At 37.9% G+C, this 20527-nt stretch overlaps 1 protein-coding gene and 1 long non-coding RNA gene across 16 annotated transcripts in view; one reads left to right on the top strand and one right to left on the bottom strand.

Moving 5' to 3' along the window:
* The window catches only part of LOC116664242, a 546043-nt gene that overhangs the window by 415272 nt on the left and 110244 nt on the right, over positions 1-20527 (bottom strand). For 11 of the 15 annotated variants that reach the window (XR_004320658.1, XR_004320649.1, XR_004320646.1 and 8 more), the window contains 2 exons: positions 11981-17426; positions 11538-11608 (listed from right to left, as the gene is read on the bottom strand). This is a non-coding gene — a long non-coding RNA (uncharacterized LOC116664242). The remainder of the gene's footprint in view (positions 1-11537; positions 11609-11980; positions 17427-20527) is intronic. The other 4 variants (XR_004320655.1, XR_004320652.1, XR_004320651.1 and 1 more) reach the window with 4 other exon arrangements.
* Positions 2771-4052, top strand: LOC102513912 (60S ribosomal protein L3). Its single transcript, XM_006187912.3, is given in 3 exon segments — positions 2771-3451; positions 3454-3815; positions 3817-4052. Coding segments are annotated over 3 exon segments (1203 nt in total). The 5' UTR covers positions 2771-2793; the 3' UTR covers positions 4000-4052.

The following is a 20527-nucleotide window of genomic DNA, read 5'->3' as shown; positions in this document are numbered from 1 at the left end:
ATTGAGTAGTTACAACAGAGATTTCATGGTCTACAAAGGAAAAATATCTACTATCTGCCCCTTTATAGAAAAAGTTTGCTGACCCCGGCTCTAGATCAATATAAAAGCTGAGTCACGGAGGGCACCGTCAACCAGGTCGACTGAAATGGAGAAGTAAGCGTCCATGGGCACAGAGAGAGTTAAAGCACAGTCTTCATAACAATCAATGATCTCCTTTAACTCCTATGTGCCAAACCAGCCAAAATATATCTACCTTCAAATAATGATCCTGTCTGGTGCTCCCTTGACATGTTTTTAGTGATTCTTCCACATCTCCTTTCCCTTTACATGTTGGTAGCCTCCAAGATTCTCTCCTTGGACCTCCTCTTTTCTAACTCACACTCTCCTGGGGCACTTTCATGAATATTCTTGGCTTCAGCTAACTTGTATAGTCTGGTGATTCCCAATTCTGCATCTCCTAAACCTGAGATCTGCATACTCACTGCCTTTGGAACACCTCTACTCCTCAAATGCAATATATATGCAATCTCAAACCCTCTTTCCCTATAAATGAAATTAGTGATTAATTCAGATTGCCTTAGTTAGATTCCTAGCCCCACCCTTACTAGCTACTAGTAACCCTTGGGCAGGTTATTTAAACTCCCTAATACTTGGTTTTCTTGTGTGTAAAGTGGAGGTAATAATAGTGCCTACTACAGACTGTGGTCATGAGGATTAAATGAGATGTTATATGTAAAAAGACTGAACACAGTACCTAACACAAAGGAATAGCTCAATAACCATCAGGAGTAACGAAAGTATAAATATAATATTTTATGTTTATTTCCAATATTAGTAAGTAGCACTTCCATTAAATGTCACTGTTTACCTTAGTTCTCTCCCTGAAATTCTGGCGTCCCTGTGCTCCCACAGAACCTAATAGATCGAGGATTTGCATATTGTTTTGTATTTGCTTATTTATATACTGTCTTTCATACAAGTTCATAAGCTCTTTGGGGACAAGCTGTGTCTAATTTAACTCTTAATACTGAAGGAATATTGTAGAATGGATAGGAGGACTGGGCTGGCAGGGAGAAGTAGTAGATTGGTAAGAAGATACTAGATGAGACCTAAAGAGGGACTTTAAAAACCACGTCAGTAGGAATGAGGGTGAAACAAAAAGAATTTCAGAGAAGTTTAGAAGAAATAATCAATAAAACTTATCAATGATTGGATGTCAGTGGTGAGAGAAAATTCCATTTTACTTCCCACCAGTCACAAGTTTATCCCCTCTTCATCAAGTAGAGCAAAGAGTGCTGTTTTGAGCCAGGACTGGTAGTAAGAGTGAGAATTAGATGCTACTTCAGATTTCCTCTCTGCCCAGCTTTCATGTATTAGTCCTCACCCGGTTTCTTCATTTTTCTTATTCATCAACTAGGGTAGCAAAACAGATGAGAGTACAGGCTTTGCAGTCAGGCAAATTTGTGTTTTTAGCTCCTGCTTGATAACTATGCACCACAGTTACCTAAACCCTCCAAATTTCAGCTTCCTTGTCTTTAAAATAGGAGCGATGATTGTATATACCTTGTTGGTTAATGTGAAAATTAAATAGATAATGCATGTACGGCTTTGGGCACAGCACCTAAAACACAGTGTTTCACATGTGCTATTTATATGTTATAAAACTAAACATAATAAAATAGTAAATCTTTAACTTTAAGACCCCCAAATTTAGGAAATTCATATCAAAGAGCTACAACTTTTGTAACATACATCATAAAATATAATCATATCTTTGGAATTTTGTAGGAAAATAGGCATCAAACACCACATTAGGCCTAAAGAGAAAATCTCATCCTATAGCAGGTGGTGAAAGATAGGATTAGGGACTAGATTAGAAGAAAAGAAAGTTAATCGATTGAAATCATTTGACCTCACAAATTTGCTTTCATAATCATAAGAATTTTTACTTTTGCATAAAAGTAGATGGTGAATTCGCAATCTAAACTTTTTCATACCACCACTCAGACAAATTCCTTTACCTGTCAGTTATGAATTAATTGATCACCAAGGCTTTTAGAGCTCGACAGTCTTATTCAGTATAGTAAAAGCAGACAGCAAATACAGTTAATAATCTCATCCTATTAGCAAATGGAAAGTAAACATGCTGAGTAGCATATTTTAGTACTGTAGCCAATTTAGAAATGATTGGTTTACAGTATTTAGTATTTATTTTTGCTAGAGAAAACCATCAAATCCAGATGGCCTATCAAGCTCCTGATTGGAAAGTTGTTTATTTACAAAAGTGACTAATGTGACACCGACAGTGGTTGACCCTTAATTTTCTTGTCAAATTAGTCAAGTCACATTATTCCTAGTATATTGCTTTAAAAAGAGAAGAGTGACTTCTAAAATAAGAGCAACAAAAACCTAAGGGTGAGTTCTCCCTAACTTGACTAACCCTTCAACCCAGTCACTGCTACTTCCAGGGTTCAGACCTCCATGAAATTTCAGTTTAACAGCCTAAAAAGACAGAGACAAGTTTTATGAGCAAAATTAAGAAAATCTGCATCTGAAAGCTTATCATCTTCGTGTAAAAGGATCGTGTGGATATCACAATCACTACTTACAAATCCAGACTGAACGTAGGTGAAAGGAAACCCACTCCAGAAGAGCTTCTGATCTGCATAGCTTCAACCAGACCGTTTCTTTCTGTCCCTCTTTTTCTCCTATTTCTGAAGCAATAATTGCCATCTCACTATCTTGAAAGTGTGATTTAAGAACTAAATTCTACAGGCAGCGTTTGACAGCGTGATGTCTCACAGGAAGTTCTCCGCTCCCAGGCTTGGGCCCCTGGGCTTCCTGCCTCAGAAGCATAGCAGTTGGCACCGCGGGAAGGTGAAGAGCTTCCCTAAGGATGACTCCTCCAAGCCCATGCACCTCCCAGCCTTCCTTGGCTACAAGGCTGGCATGACCCACATTGTGAGGGAGGTGGATAGGCCAGGGTCCAAGGTGAACAAGAAGGAAGTTGTGAGGGCTGTGACCATCGTGGAGACTCCACCCATGGTGATTGTGGGCATTGTGGGCTATGTGGAAACTCCTCGAGGCCTCTGTACCTTCAAGACTATCTTTGCTGAGCATATCAGTGATGAGAGCAAAAGGCGCTTCTATAAGAACTGGCATAAATCTAAGAAGGCCTTCACCAAATACTGCAAAAAGTGGCAGGATGAAGACGGCAAGAAGCAGCTGGAGAGGGACTTCAGCAGCATGAAGAAGCACTGCCGGGTCATCCGTGTCATTGCCCACACCCAGATGTGCCTGCTTCCTCTACGCCAGAAGGCCCACCTCATGGAGATCCAGGTGAACGGAGGCACTGTGGTGGAGAAACTGGACTGGGCCTATGAGAGGCTAGAGCATCAGGCCCCTGTGAACCAAGTGTTTGGGCAGGATGAGATGATCAGTGTCACTGGGGTGATCAAGGCAAAGGCTACAAAGGGATCACCAGCCACTGGCACACCAAGAAGCTGCCCCAGAAGACCCACCGAGGACTGCACAAGGTTGCCTGTATTAGAGCATGGCATCCCGCCCGGGTGGCCTTCTCTGTGGCTCGGGCTGGGCAGAAGGGCTACCATCACTGCACTGAGATCAACAAGAAGATTTGTAAGATTGGCCAGGGCTACCTCATCAAGGATGGCAAACTGATCAAGAACAATGCCTCTACTGATTACGATCTGTCTGACAAGAGTATCAACCCTCTGGGTGGCTTTGTCCACTACAGTGAAGTGACCAATGACTTTGCCATGCTCAAAGTCTGCGTTGTGGGAACCAAGACGCGAAGTGCTCACCCTGCGCAAGTCCTTGCTGGTGCAGACCAAACAGTGGACCTTGGAGAAGATTGATCTCAAGTTTATTGACACTACCTCCAAATTTGGCCATGGCCACTTCCAGATAATGGAGGAGAAGAAAGCATTCACGGGACCACTTAAGAAAGACCAAATTGCCAAGGAAGAAGGAGCCTAATGTCATAACAGATTGTACAGCTGGTGGAATCTCAATAAAGTTATCTTCCAGTGGAAAAAAAAAAAAAAGAACTAAATTCTAGGAATTTCTCCTGGCCTCATTTTGCTGTTTGAAAAATAATGGAATTTTATCAGATACTTTTTTTCCTTTTTTTTTTTTTGTCAGTTTACAGTGTGTCCATGTAAACTGTACATGGTGTACAGCATGATGTTTCAATCCTACATATACATACATATATTCGTTTTCATATTATTTTTCATTATAGGTTACTACAAAATATTGATTATAGTTCCCTGTGCTACACAGAAGAAACAGAATCTCTAGTGGAGTGGTAGGTAAACAGAAAAGTTGAATCGTTAGGTGTCCTATTGTACAGGTAAATATTTTCTAGAAAATTTTGCATAGTGACTTTTTTGCTAGTGCTTAAATAAACCAAGGTTGCAGTGTCCATGAGAAACTTGAGCAGAAAAGTTTTCAGCTAAGAAATAAAAGTTTCTAATCTGGCAGGACAAAAAGTAAGGAAAGTCAAAGAAACTTGTTTCAGAGGCAATTCTAAGGCACCTAAGGTTTCCTTTATAACTTGAAGAGGTCTTTCTACTCATATGCAGAAGAGAGATATTATATGAGAAAACCTATTACTTGTCTTTGTAGGAAATGATAAGTGAAACTGAGGTCCACAAAGTAGCCTGATTGTAGAGTACCAAGAATAAGACTTGATGGCACTGGTGATTTTGTAATACCTTCCTTGCTGTGAGGGTATGATGATTCATTTGAAAAAAATGATACTTGTGGAAAGGGGAAAATAAAAAAGGTGAATCATGACAAAATGGCAATTCCATGTATACCATATAGTACTCATTTATATGGATGGAATCATTCTTCTAAAAGTTTAAGTTAGTCATAATCTATGACTATAGGGTAATTCTATAAGTCTCCAGTGAAATGGGAGTTGGTGTAATTATCCATGAAATTCAGGGATATTTTTAGAAACTACAATTTTGGCCTAAATTACTCAGATAAAACACTGACTGCTCAGCTTGTTCTGGGAGGAAGTGCATTAATTGCCACCATATAGAAACTGGCATTATCCCTGGAGCTTCTTTAAGTGTTTCTGAACATCTGATTACTTGTAGTCTGTGACTCACAAATTATATAAATCTTTTGAGAACTGGGAGTCAATACTTTCTTTTCCTTCCCATTACATTGGAAAGTAATAACATTACCTCTGAAAGAAATGAGAGGCCCACAGCTAATATTTACTGTGCACAATCTTACTCAGAGTCATCCTCTGTAAATGTCAGTGGTCTGCACAGTCTACTAATCAGAGACACCACCAGCCCTGAAAGGGAATTGTGACCCAACAGAGACCTCAGTCTACATGTCCGTCCTAGAGTAAGACACTCAGTGACTTCCCTGAGACTAGAACCTGATTTCAGGTGGAGCTCTTGCCCTTGTTCCATACTTCTACCCAAGGAGGCACAGTGCAGTATAAATACACCGACCTTCAGGTTAGATCTGCCATTTCCCAGCAATGTGACCGTGGAAAAAAGACTGGACCTCTTTAACACCCTAATTTCCTCCTCTGTGAAATGAAAACATTGTATCTACCTCATATGATGCCTATGAATCTCAAGTATATAGATATAAAACATTCCTAAGGTTATATCATATCAGACTGCCTCAACATCTCAATGGCATCCAACAACAAATGTTTATTTCTGCTTTACTCACTCAGCTCTGGAACCCTGGGTTCCAGAATGATAGTTCAGGGATGAAAGTAAAAGGATGACTGGATATCTGCAAAATCTCTTAAAATCTCAGCTCACTAAATGCTCTCATTTCTGCCCAAGCCCAAAGTAAGTCATGTAGCCAAGCCCAAAGTCAACAGGGAAGAATATGCCACCTTCAGGAAGAAGCAAATAACTGGGAATGATAAACCAATCACCAGGGCACATAAAACATGAAATAGAATCAGTGCTTCCTAAATGTTGATTCTACCCTGTACCACTTCTCCAAGCCTGACGTCCCAAGTTCACAGGTTGCAGGCATTCACTAATGAACAGCTGATTCATAAAATGGCTGACTAATAATTATCATTATACAAGTGGTGGAAACACTAACATAGGTTTTAGTCTGCAAATACAAGCAACTTTCTTTTGGACACTTGAGTCACACATTTTAATCACGTGGAGTTTAAACTGTATTCTTTTTAGTTTCATGTTAAGTGTTTCTCTGAGGCTTTAGTACTGTATGCTGTCCAATGCACATTCTCAATATACAAGTATTAGTACAAGGTCAAAATTACTAACATCTCCAGCAATGGCTTCTTCATTAAGATGTAGTTTAATAACAAGTCAATGACTTTAAAATAATAATTGTTGTAACTTGGATAAGTATAGTAAAATATTATAGTATTAACCTACCTTCATAGATAATACATATTGAAGTAATTTTAGAAGTAGTTTTGCAGGGGTCACAATGGTAAAAATCTCGGAAAAAAACAATTGCAAAGGGAAAGGATGCCTCACAAGAATGTTTAGTATTGCACAATATTAATTTTTACCACCAGCATCTTGTGTCAGAACTCCTAGGACTATCAGGAAAAAATGAAGAAAAATTATGATTAAGAAATAGGCGTTCTAACTTTAATCCAAAATTGCCATTTGCATGAAGGTGAGTTTGTATAAATTATATTCATCTTTGTTCAGAATCCTTGACTGTATATCACAATGAAATATTAAGTTGTGTACTCACAGAACGCCTAGTTAAGAAGGATATTCTGTTAGATTGATTTCAGTGATGAATATGGAGTACTGTCTCTCTCTCTGTGAGAGTCTATACTATACAGGACAGCTTCATTTATAAAATGCCTCATTATGAAAGTGACCCTGAAACAATAAAAGATGGGCTTGGAGTACATGAAAATGTCTGTTTGGAATGCATTTATTTCTGTGCCATTCAACAAAAGGGATTAGCTATTCTCCAGATTAGTGCTATGCCATCATTACTGCCCTATACGGATAAGACTTTCATAGTGATTTTCCATTTTCATTGATCTTTTGAATTAAATTGATTTTTAGTCTACAAGAGGAGAAAACAATTTCCCAAAGGGAATCAGTTTCATTCTGAGAACTGTTCTTCAAAGCCACACCCTCAGATTCCAGGGCTTTATGCATTCACTTCCCTTTGCAGGAGCACACTGATTTAAAGTTTGAGAAATAGTGCATGGGAGATTCCTTAGGCAGGACACATTACAGAATTTATTTAAGAGAACAGAATATTTAGGAGAATTTGCAAAAACAGGCTTAAATGCAAGAGAACAAGCAGCCAAAATATTTGCATGATTTTAGACAAACCAGTATAACTCTCTTGTCCAGCCCTCCAAAATCTCTCACCTAGTTGATGAAGCTTAAAATGACTTTCATGCAAGAGAACACCTTTAACCCATATTTAGCAATAAAACTTAAAGTGTGTATAAACTTGAGAATGATAGCACAATATATTCCCAACAAATATACAAGTAACTAACACTAAATCTTTTCCTGAAAGCAGATCTTAATTGAGGGAAACAGCAAGCAAGTTTGGGGCACATGAAGTGAAGAACAAGAAGGGAATCCATGCAATAGAAAAAGCAAGTTAGGGATGTCAAAGCAAGCTTCAGCTACTTCAGAATTTTCCCTAGAGTTGCCATGAGTGATTGAGTTGAATTTCCTTTTCCAGTCTCTGAATTCTTCCCTCCTAGACCTTCAACATGCTGTCCTGCAATGAAATTAATCTATTCCAGCTGGCCACATACATGATGGTGTCACCAGCTGCAATCCAAACCAAACTTAATACTATTTTGGTGGAAAGAGGATTTAAATTGTAAATATGAGATTTACTGGAGTCCAACACTAAGAAGAGAGCCTCCTCTTTGCATACAACAGTTCAAAATGGGTAAATTGAATAGTGAAGTGTCATGAAATGATATCACATGGAGAGCTGTTCTGAAAAAGAGAAGGTATAGGAAGGACATGACAAAACTTAATGCAAAAGGACCACACTAAGCCCACCAATGATAGTGAGGCATATTTGGTTTCAGGAGAAGAAAGAATTTCTTAGAAATTGGAGATGTCCAAATGAAGAGGGCTGCCCTCCAAGATGACGAACTGTTCAGTACTAAAATGTTAGTTAAGGGTAATGAAGAAAGAATGCCTGATTAGGAGATGTGGAAGGAATTTTTACCAACAACAAAAACTAAATTTAATGCTAAATACCTCTAATTTTTTGTAGACAATATATCTTCTGAGATCATAGAGAAAGAGTTTAGGAGACATTAATATAATAATGTCTACAATAGCCAAGTTTACAATAGCCAAGACATGAAATAACCTAAGTGTCCATCGATGGATGAATGATTATATATATAAAATGAAATACTTTTCATCCATAAAAAAGAAGGAAACTGCCATTTGTGACAATGTAGATGGACTTTGAGGCCATTATACTAGGTTAAACAAGTCAGACAGAGAAAGACAAAAACCGTAAGATCTCACTTATTGTGGAATCTAAATAAACAAACAAATAAATAAGTAAATAACTCATAGATACAGAGAACAGACTTATGGTTGCCAGAGGCAGGAGTTAGGGGGTAGGTGAAATGGGTGAAGGGGAACAAAAGGTATAAACTTCCAGCTATAAAATAAGAAAGTCATGGGATGTAACGTACAGCACAGGTCTATAGTTAATACCAGTATCATATATTTATAAGTTGCTAAGACAGTAAATCTTAAAAGTTCTCATCACAAGAAAACAATGTAACTATGTATTATAGTTTATAAGAAAAAAATGTGTAACTATGTGTGGTAACCAATGTTAACTAGACTCATTGTGGTGATCATTTCACAATATACAAAATAGCAAATCATTATGTTGTACACCTGAAACTAATATAATGTTAATATGTTATATGTCAATTATATCTCAATTAAAAAGAAGTATAACAAAAATATATATAATAACCCAAAAATAAAGGGTTATTTAGAGACAGACTATAAACATTTTTTTAATTAAATGTTACCAATAAACCTGAAGGCCAGAAAGGACATGAACAAAGACAAGACAGGACTGGCAGTGAGTGACAAGGAGGCACAAGTAAACAGAATGTGTGGGAATAAGATAATCAGGTAGAAAATAAAAAACTAGGATGGGGAAATTGATGTTACTTCACCAGAGCTGAGGGTACTTGGAATGGAGACATAGGGGTATGAAAAGCAGGAGAATGAGAAATTAGCCTGACACGGAGTTTTCAAAAATGTTGGGGGGTGAGGGTGGGGAAGGAGTTTAATATGTATTTTGGGAAAGGGAGAATTTCTATGATCAAATATGTTTGGAAATACTGAGTTAAAATAAACACCATTAGACAGATTCTCATAGAGCCTTAGCCATTCATCACAATTCTAAGTCTCCAAGAGAAGGGACAATATTCAGTGTCCCCATTAAATCAGCTTTTTTGTTTTTTGGTTTTTGGGTTTTTTTTTACAAAAACCTTTGGGAACTAGCATCCTGAAGAATATACAGCAGAAAAGAAATACTGGACTTAGGTGTCAGGACTTAGAACCTGGTGGTTAGAGGAAGTTTGGGCTTAGAACAAGGGCTTGTACTCAAAGCCTAGTCATAATGAACCTGGGTAGTTTAAAGACTAGAAACAAAAATCTTGAGTCTATTTGAGGAGAAAGGAGAGCAAAGCTAATCTCAAAAACTTTCCTCATGCTTTAAACACTGTTTTAGTGTGTGACTCAACCTGTAAATTATTTTGCCCAGAAGTGAGAGCCCTACACTGCACCAGATTCTGTATTTTAAAATACTGGCCATAGAAATAGGATTTGGACAATTCATCTAGAAGTAAGATAAGGAACGTGAGAGGGCCCAACATTAAAGAAAATGATCATCACAGTTACCATGTTTCAAATACAACCAGGTGTCAGACAATTTAATCCTCACCACAGTTCCCACTTCAAAGATAAGGACACAGGCAATCAAGGTAAATAACACTTCCAAGATCTCTTTGCTCATGAGCTGCAGACCCAGGATTCAAACAAGCCTGACTAACTCCAAATCCTGCACTCTTAACTGCTGCTATCTGATGATACAGGAAGCATCAGAGAACCACAACTCGGAGAGGGAGATGAGACTAATGAGATTACACATGAACATGTTACATTGTATATACCATGTGACTGGACCCTGATTAAAGCCTCTTCCCAATGGTCTCAAACCCCATCACATGTATTTTAAGGCCCTAGGTTATAAGGACCATACCTCTTGCCATCCTCTCTCACTCACAGTGCTCCAACTACAAGAGTTCTGACATTTTCTAGATCATGCTATGCTCTTCCTTGCCTTGGGCCTTTGCACGTGCTGTTCTCAGTGACTGAAGAATAGTTCCTTTCCCCATCTTTCACATTTTATGCCTCCAGTCTCAGCTTAAATGTCACTCCTTCAAAGAGTTCTTGTTTTCCACTGCATCTAAAGTAACTAACCCTGCCCTCTACTCTCCCACCACACATCCCCATTATTATCTCAGCAGTATATTTGTTTGATTAAACTCACCACAAGCTGTACAAATTTTCTTTATTTGTGTATGTTCCTCCTGTTTCACTAAACTTCAGTCTCCACAAGAACAGATGGCCTGTCTTGTTTACCCAGACTAGGTTACAGCCTGGTTCCTAATGGCTATTCAGTAAACATCAGTAGGATAAAATGAATTTCCAATAGGTGTTATGCATTGAGGTGTGAAGAACAGAAGAGAAATCTAGGCTTCTTTATATATTTGAGAGTAATGGGCTAAAGGCGGTATGTGAAGGTATGGATATGGTTGGGTTTGTCCGTGGAGAATACGCAGAAAAGAGAAAAGAGCCTAAGTATGACATAGCAACTATCATCCAAGATGGTCCACAAAGATTCTGACTTCCTAGTACTCTAGCATTTTGGGTGGTCCCCTCCCAAACTGAATGGGACCGACCTGTATGATCAATAAGATATTGCAGAAGTAGCAGAGTTTGACTTACAAGGCAAGGTCATAAAAGACACTGTGGCTTTCCTCCTTGCTCTATCTTGGAGAGAGTCCAATGCCATGTCATAATGACACTGAAATAGCTCTAAGGAAAGATCTATATAGCATGGAACCTGATGTCTCCTAAAATAGGCAGCACCAGCTTCCCAATACATGGATGAACCAGTGGAAGCAAATCTCCCAACCCCAGTCAAACTTTCAGATAAAAGCAGCCATGGTGACATGTTATCTACAACCTCATGAGAGACTCAAGCCAGAAACATCCAACTAAGCTGCAGCTAAATTTCTGACCCATAGAAACTGAGTGAGATAATAAATATTTGTTGTTGTTTTAAACACTAAGTTTTGGGATAATTTGTTAAACAGCAATAGATAACTAACACATGCAAGGAACAACAATATATTCTTAATTAAAAGTTTCTCTAACAAAAGAATACTGAAAATTCATTCTATGAATTTTATAAAATGTCATTCCATAACTCACCTTTTCAGATATTTTCTTAGAATGAAGTATTCATCACATACATCCTGGCTTGCATTTTTATAGAGTGATTCCTTATTTAAACAAACAAACAAAGTAAATTTAGCAAAATGAGAAAACAGGCAGCCAATATTTATCAAACATACATATATCAAAAAGAAATAGGATATATTTAATGACAATCTTTTAATGCAGGGCATTTAAGACTTCAGAAACTATTGTAGAAATAGGAAAGTATTTTATGAAATTCCATGATCAAAATTTTACATTTCAAGCAATTATTTTGGCTTCTCAAGAAAAAAAGAATAAGAACAACTTTGGTTGGGTATCTGCTAATTTCAGACATTGAACTACAGGCTTTACATATGTTATCTCTTTTAACATCCCTATGAGGTAAATGTTATTGGTCCCATTTTGACTTGCCCATCAGGACTTCCTCCTCTCACCTTATAGGTCTTTTTTTGTTCGTGGTTTTATATTTAGGTTGGAGAATTGCCATCAATTGGAAAGCATCAGATATGGACCAGGTGAGCTTTATTTTCAACCCTTCTTAGGAATGAAATACTCTCTACAAAGTAAAGAACATTCAAATAATGAAGGAAGGAGTCCCTTTGGGGGGCAATAAACATTCAGATTTTTCAAATGGAGCAGCTTGAAGTTTTAGAGTCATAAATAATATTATATTAGAGCTGGAGGAACTTGAGAGAACATTTATCCGAGCCCTCTCATTTTACAGATGAGGAAATGGGATTCATTAACACAGGATAATCTGTCAAATATCACATGGTGGATTAGTAGCTCCAGCAGAACAAGAAATAGCAAAGCTGCCTCCATTAGAGCTACAACACTTACTGGCATTTAGTAGAAGCTCAGTACATTGGATTAGGCTGTGAATCACCATGCTAGAACATGAACGTTTCCACCAATATTCAGTGAGAGCTAGAAGCCTCCCTTGGAAACCTGGTGTGTTCACTTTCTTCCTTTGCAAGCCATTAGCATCGAGGGTTGAAATTTAAAATAGTACTAAGTTTTTGCCACGTGGTAGAGAAGGGAGCTGGAAACTGCCATTTCCTTAGAGAGTGTTCCAGTTATTTATTGTTGTGTAAAAAATCACCTCAAAACTTAGTGGCTTAAAACAGCAATAATCACTTAGTTTGCTTACAAATCTGTAACGTGGGCGGGGATCAACAGAGATAGCTAATCTGTGACCCACACAGCATCATCAAGGACAGCTCAGCTGAGGGCTGGAGGACCCACTCTCAGGATGGCTTACTCATGGCTGACAGGTTGGAGCTGGCCACAGTCTGGAAGCTCAGCTAGACCTGTGCACTGGATGCTCCCTGAGGGCTGCCGTGCTGGCAGCTTAGGCTTCCTCATGGCATGGGAGCTGCGATCCAAGAACAGGCATCCCAAACGAGGGAAGGCAAAAGTCGCTAGCTTCTCCAAGCCTGGGACAGGGATTAACACAGTGTGACTTTCACTACATTCTACTGGTCAAGCAGTCACAGAGCCCTGATTCAAGGAAAAGGGACAAAGATCCCACCTCTTAATGAAGGAGTATCAGAAAATTGGTTGGCCACGTTTTAAAGCCATCAAATAAGGTATCTTTTTACTGCAAATACGATTCCATTATGCTGATAATGGTAAAGAATTAAGCATTATTAAAGATGAGTCATAGATATCAAAATTATAATCTATTCAGAGTTACTAATCTGTTCATAATATACTCATCAGCCCAGGCAGACAACAGACCTACTAGTAATGCTCAACCTTCACTTCCATTTACTTTTCCACATAAGGGGCTAATAATACACTCTCAGAGGAAATGCGAAGGCTTATTTATAGCTATAAAAGCAAAGTGTACTTTTAATTGCCTTAATAAATGCCTATTAATGGTGAGTTATCTATAAAATGTCCTCACAGGTGAAAGGTATAATCATTATGTGCTACAACATGAAGCCTTTGCAGGTTCCTTGGACAATTGTCCATGCTTGAATTGCAGAAGCCTCCAATTAATTAATTTTGCTAAACATGTAGTTAAGTAGCAAATCCTATTTTTTAAAAGGATAGTTATTTCACAATCCTTAAGTACTTGATGAGACGACAAGAGAAGTGATTTATGGATTTTTAATTTTTACAAAAGAAGCAGTACCTAATGGATACCACAGGATTTCAGAACTTCTCTGCAAATAAATCATGTTTTCAAAATATATTCTTAAGTCAATATACAGCATATTCAGTCAGCTCTTCCAGTAACAGCCCCATTCAGGAACTGAATTGTATCCAAGAGCAGACTCTTTCTAATAATACGTTAAAGCAGCAGAACTGAATTGCCTTTCTTGCTATAACAAACAAGAAATTTTCTAGTTAACGAAGGTGGTGTGAGTGAAGATCTTAAAACTAGTTCTGCTTATGAGCAGGAGCCAGCCGGCACCTTATTTAGTCCACAAGTACAGTAACCAATAGGGATTTTCCCACAGGGGTCCTAGGATTTAGGTTAAATGACTTTCTATTAGGCAATCGAGACAACAGAAAGCTATAACTTCCTCAGCTCAGCCACTTGTAGGAAGACTGGTTAAATAAGATGAGATGTGTCCCAGCTAAAAACGGGGCCTGCAGCTGGGAGTTTGTTTTCTCAGGGACCAAAGAAGAGAGACCTCTAGTATAGTTAAGTATTCTTAGTGCCAGAAAACAGTGACTACAAAATAGGGGTCACACCCAGCCAGCCAGAGGGCCTTATTAGTGTACGGAAATTTTATGCTCTCACAGAGATTTAAAAAGCAACGTTAGTGTCAACAGGATCCACTTCACTCATTCATGTTTGTTACACAAACCTCCTACAGGATTTTAAGTTTCTGGTCTAGAAAGTTACCTGGATAAACTTATTTTCAAGGATTTCTCAAAGAGTACATTTGGTATGAACCTTTTTAAAGCCAGCTGAAAGATGACACCATATGCCCTAAATCAGAATCTGTGTGAGAGGGAATCCAAGTGGGTAATGAATACAGACCGCAGAAGCATGGCCTCTACCTAACATAAGACAACGGACCTTTCCCCGAACCGCTGACACTTCTCTGGCTTGTTTCTTGCCATCTTTTACTCACTGTGATTTAGGATGACGTTGGCAAAACGCTGAGATTGGTCCTTAAGAAGTGGAAAACAAGAAGTTAAAGCCCAAACATGATTATAGGCTCCAAATTATAAATAGATATGCAAAAATGTTTATGTAACTTTGGGCAAGACAATAAAAAAGCAGGGGAGGGGGGAGCATTCTCAGCACAGAAAGCAGAAAACCACTCTAATACGGGTACAAGACTGACCGCAGATGATCTCAGTTACCCAGAAAGTTCCAGCAAAAATGGCCTGGGCTTCAAACAGCTCTGCTATTTGATTATGATTGTCTGCTGGGTACAAGTGGCCAAAATAGAAAGCCATACTCATTGGTATATCAAACATTTCCCTTCATTTGCTAATGGCGAAATATTCTGTCACTTGTTAAATTACAAATTAGGAGCCAATTTTTTAGCATGCCCTCACCAAGATTTAGAGAATTAGAGCAGTCATGAAGGAACTGAGAAACATGTCTTGACTGTAGATTTCTCCAAAAATCTATCCATAAAACAGTGAAAGATTTTCTTTTTAATAAATTCCCCCAGAAAACCACATACTGTGCTCACAGAAGCAAGAAGTAAAAAGAAATGATTGAGCAATATTAAAAGGTGGAAAGTCAGACCCCTTTCTTGATGGTGTTTTAATGTTGAAATAAAAGGCACTGAGTAACACATGGCTCCTCCAGCTGGGACACCAGCGCCCCGCCTCCTCTTCATGCTGGTAGGGCAAAGAGTCGCTGGAGAGCCCATTTCCACTCCGTATTAAGAAAATTCTTAAAGGGAAAACTTCCAGCTAGACTTTCCAGTCTCACATTTTCTGATGACGTGGTCTGCCTGTCTCCTAACAAGGTTAGAGAAGCAGATTTTGTTTTCAGAATTGGACTAACGTTACTACTGCCTCAACCCATTTCAGGTGGGATGGGAGAGGGTTATTTTCTCCAACAAACTGTTATTTTGCTACAATTCAATGTTACTCAAATATTTTGAAAGTCTAGGCTGGACTTTGAAAAAAAGAACGGTGTTGAAAAATATCCTGGATTCTCTGTAACTGCTGGAGTCACAGTGAGATGTCCACACATCCCCCCTTACTGGGTATGTTGCACGCTGCCCACCCTTTCGGTGTGAAGAGCACATCAGGGGCTCAGGAATAAGACAGTCTGGTGCCTTCAAATAAGATAATCACACGTGGTCTGCATCAAGCATAACAGTATCAACAGGAAGGAGACTATTTTCTGATACGCTAGGTTCAAAATTCTTCTAGTGGAAATACCATCCCCCCAACTCCTGTGTCCCTTCCTCCCTACCCCTCCACTACCACCACTAAAAGCTCAAGAAAGAGGACCTTTGGCCAACTGCATTCCCAATATTTTATATATTTTATATTTAGGGGATTAAATACATGCCAAATACATCTACCATTAACTTATCGTGCTTTTTTTCTGGCCTACACTTTGTTTCTATACAAAATGAATTGTTTCTTCCTCGTGCAAGGTTAAGAACTGTCACTCATCACCATGTGTTAAACAGGTGCCTGTGCACCTTCTCTCTCTTTCAGGTACCTTTCTGCAAAGACTCTTCTAATCACAACACAAGTTATTTTTAAACTGTCTTGTTCCTCAAGCAGAGAATGATTCTTTAGCAATGTGATGCACATAATATCTACAAACAGTGAGAAGCTATAATCTAAAATAAAAAGCATCTTTCTTCAATACTTTCAGTGGAATTTTCAGAGTTCAAATGCTGGAGTTGCCAATGAGTAACAGAGACAAGTCTGAGGGTATATACAAGAAAAGTATGATACAATGGCCGGCTTTATTCCTGTCAACCTTAGATACAGTTCCATGCAGCTCTTAGAAGTGTCTGCCTGGGTCAGACATGCTTGCCGTGGTCAGGAGGCTGTAAAATCCTCACAGGCTTTCCTTTTCTTTTCTTCCTTTCATCAATGTGAGAATATTTCTCCTTTCATATCTATTATAGTATCTTCTGCTGTTGAACTATTTCTTACAGTATGTTCTTTCTTTGTTCAACTGGCTTCCTTTTAATATCTGAAAAAGTGATAGCCTCATTTTATTTATATTATGAAGACAGAGTCTGGATTCAGACCTCCTGAATTAGAGTCCCAGTTTCAACATTTATTCATTTTATGACCTTGGGTAAGTCACTCAAACTTTTTGTGCCTCAGTTTCCCTATAACAGAAATAATACAAGAACCTAACTCAGAGGGTTGCTGAAAAGATTCAATTTTAAAAGGTAAGCAGAGCACTTAAGATACATTGCACTTAGTAGATGCTCAATAAATATTTACAGATAATTATAAATCATTTTTGAAAAACTGGTGGGATTGTTTTTGGCTGATGTTATTAGTTACATTGGTTGCACATCCTTTCTCAACTTACATCCTTTAGATTTCTGTCATATTTTCTTTAATTTTTAACTTAATTCAGTTTACCTGCATTGCTTTAGTAATTACTTAAAATCTTATCACTTAACTTGTGATCTCAGCTCAGTTGCAGCTTTAATACTTGCAACAAGAAGAAAGCTGGACAGACTGGAAGGTAATGACTTTCTGTGAACTCATCAGAGAACTGAAGTCACAGGACAGCCACCCTGAAATCTGGAGAGATGTGGGATGCTTGTGTGAAAATAAGGGGTGTGCTGGGCACAGGGATCCTAAAAGCAAGCAGTCTTTCTGCTGAACCACTTTGCTAGCAATGAGTGATTCAAAAATAGTCTTGGTCCTTTTCTTCTTTCCCATGCACACTGTCCTCTCTTCTCTGTGGCACTGGAAGAAGAATGGAAAGGAGAGAATCATTAAGGAGGTGCTAAATGAGTGGCAGCAGAATCAATGAAAATAAAGATTTGCCCCCTCCAAACCAGACCTAACATTCAAACTCAGGTATTGTTCATCTAGAGTTTGGAAGTTATTTTTATTTTGTATGGTTCAGTAATATTCCAGTGTGTGTGTGTGTGTGTGTGTCACAACTTTTTAATCTAATCATCTGTCAATGCACATTATGTTGCTTCCATGTCTTGGGTATTGTAAATAGTGCTACTATGAACATTGCGATGCACGTGTCTTTTCAAATTAGAGTTTTCTCTGGATATATGCCCAGGAGTGGGATTGCTGAATCATATGGTAGCTCTATTTTTAGTTTTTTTAAGGAACCTCTATACTGTTCTCCATAAGGGCTGTACCAATTTACATTCCTATCAATAGTGTAGGAGGGTTCCCTTTTCTCCACACCCTCTCCAGCATTTAATATGTATAGATTTTATGATGATGGTCATTCTGACAGGTGTGAGGTAATACCTCATTGTGGTTTTGATTTGCACTTCTCTAATAATTAGAAATGTTGAACATCTTTTCATGTGCCTGTTGTCATACGGATGTCTTCTTTGGAGAAATGTCTGTTTAGGTCTTCTGCCCACTTTTTGATTGGGTTGTTTGGGTTTTTTTATATTGAGCTGTGTGAGCTATTTGTATATTTTGGAAATTAATCCCTTGTTGGTTGCATCATTTGCAAATATTTTCTCCCATTCCGTACATTGTCTTTTTGTTTTGTTTATGGTTCCCTTTGCTGTGCAAAAGCGTTTAAGTTTAATTAGGTCCCACTTGCTTATTTTTCTTTTGTTGCCATTACTCTAGGAGACAAATTTTTAAAAAATATTGCTGAGATTTATGTCAAAGAGGGTCCTGCCTATGTTTTCCTCTAGGAGTTTTATAGTATCCAGTCTTACATTTAGGTCTTTAATCCATTTTGAGTTTACTTTTGTATATGGTGTTAGTGAATGTTCTAATTTCATTCTTTTATAGGTAGCTGTCCAGTTTTCCCAGCACCTCTTATTGGAGAGACTGTCTTTTCTCCATTGTATATTCTTGCCTCCTTTGCCATAAATTAATTGACTGTAAGTGTGTGGGTTTATTTCTGGGCTTTCTATCTTGTTCCATTGATCTATGATTTATTTTTGTGCCAGCACCATGCTGTTTTGATTACCATAGCTTTGTAGTATAGTCTGAAGTCAGGGAGCGTGATTCCTCCAGCTCCGATCTTCTTCCTCAAGATTGTTTTGGCTATTTGTGGTATTTTGTGTTTCCATACAAATTTTAACATTTTTTATTCCAGTTCTGTGAAAAATACCATTTGTAATTTGATAACCTTAGCATGCCTTAGGTGGTATGGTCATTTTTAAAATATTGATTCTTCCAATCCAAGAACTCAAAGTATTTTTCCATCTTTCCATTGTTTGTGTCATCTTCAATTTCATTCATCAACATCTTATAGTTTTCAGAGTACATGTCTTTTGCCTCCTTAGGTAAGTTTATACCTAGGCTTTTTTTTTTTTTTTTTTTTTTTTTGGTGCAATGGTAAATGGGATTGATTCCTTAATTTCTTTTTCTGCTATTTCATTGTTAGTGTATAGAAATGCAACAGATTTCTGTATATTAATTTTGTATCCTGGAAATTTACCCAATTTGATGAGCTCCAGTAGTTTTCTGGTGGCACCTTTAGGATTTCTATGTTTACTATCTTGTCATCTGTATAGTGACAGTTTTACTTCTTCCTTCTCAATTTGGATTCTTTTTTTTTTTTTTCTTCTCTGATTGCTGTGGCTAGGACTTCCAAAACTATATTGAATTAAAGTGGTGAGCATGGGCATTCTTGTCTAGTTCCTGATCTTAGAGGAAATGCTTTCAGCTTTTCACCATTGAGTATGAGATTAGCTCTCGGTTTGTCATATATGGCCTTTATTACGTTGAGTTAAGTTCCCTCTGTGCCCATTTTCTGGGAAGTTTATATATAAATGGATGTTGCATTTTATTCAAAAGTTTTTTCTGCATCTTTTGAAATGATCATATGGTTTCTAGTCTTCAGTTTGTTAATGTGGTGTATCATTTTATGGCTACTGAAAAATTCTTGCATCCCTGGGATAAATCCCACTTGGTCATGGTGAATGATCCTTTCAGTGTATTGCTGGAGTCAGTGTGCTAGTATTTCATTAAGGATTTTTGCATCTATGGCCTGTAATTTTCTTTTTGTGTGTGATATCTTTGTTTGGTTTTAGTATCAGGTGTCCTCATAGAATGAGTTCAGAAGTGTTCCTTCCTCTGCAATTTTTTGGAATAGTTTCAGAAGGATAGGTGTTAACTCTCTAAATATTTGGTAGAATTCACCTGTGAAGCCATCTGATCCTGGACTTTTGTCTTTTACAGTTTTTAAATTACTGATTCAATTTAAGTACTCATAATTGGTGTGTTCATATTCTCTGTTTCTTCCTGGTTCAGTCTTGGGGGACTGTACTTTTCTAAGAATTTGTCCATTCCTTCTAGATTGCCCATATTGAGACATATTTAAATTGCTTCTAAGTTTTCGCTTTTACACATAGTGCTGCAATGAGCATCCCTGTCCTTTCCATAAGTTTGATCCCAAGAACTGGGGTGGCCAAATTAAAATACATAAACATTTGAATTTTCAAAATACATGCCACAAAGGGTTGTGCAACTTTACCCACGAAGAACTGTACCGTTCTACATTTCACCAACAGTGTAGGAAAGTCCATTTCCCCCACTCTGTCAGAACTGAGATTTTGCATTTTCTCATTGACTGGAATGTGGGTGGGGAGTGTGGGTGTGTGAGTGTGAACTGCTTGTTCATATCCTTAGCCCATTTTTCTGACTGTCTTTCTTCTTATTAGTTCTGATCTCTGACTATTCTGACCTCTTTTTATAATAGTTATATAAATACTTTGTCTATTTTTGTTACAAACATTTTTCCCAAAATGTTATTTGGTTTGAATATTTCATGTTAATTTTTACCATAATTTTAAGTATATACATAATCAAATGTATTCATTTTTTCACTGTAAATTCTTATTGACCTGGGA

The sequence above is a fragment of the Camelus ferus genome, chromosome 6 (assembly GCF_009834535.1).
Source record: "Camelus ferus isolate YT-003-E chromosome 6, BCGSAC_Cfer_1.0, whole genome shotgun sequence".
Classification (NCBI taxonomy): domain Eukaryota; kingdom Metazoa; phylum Chordata; class Mammalia; order Artiodactyla; family Camelidae; genus Camelus; species Camelus ferus.
Note: the sequence above shows the minus strand (reverse complement) of the source record. Positions and strands in the feature narration are given on the sequence as shown.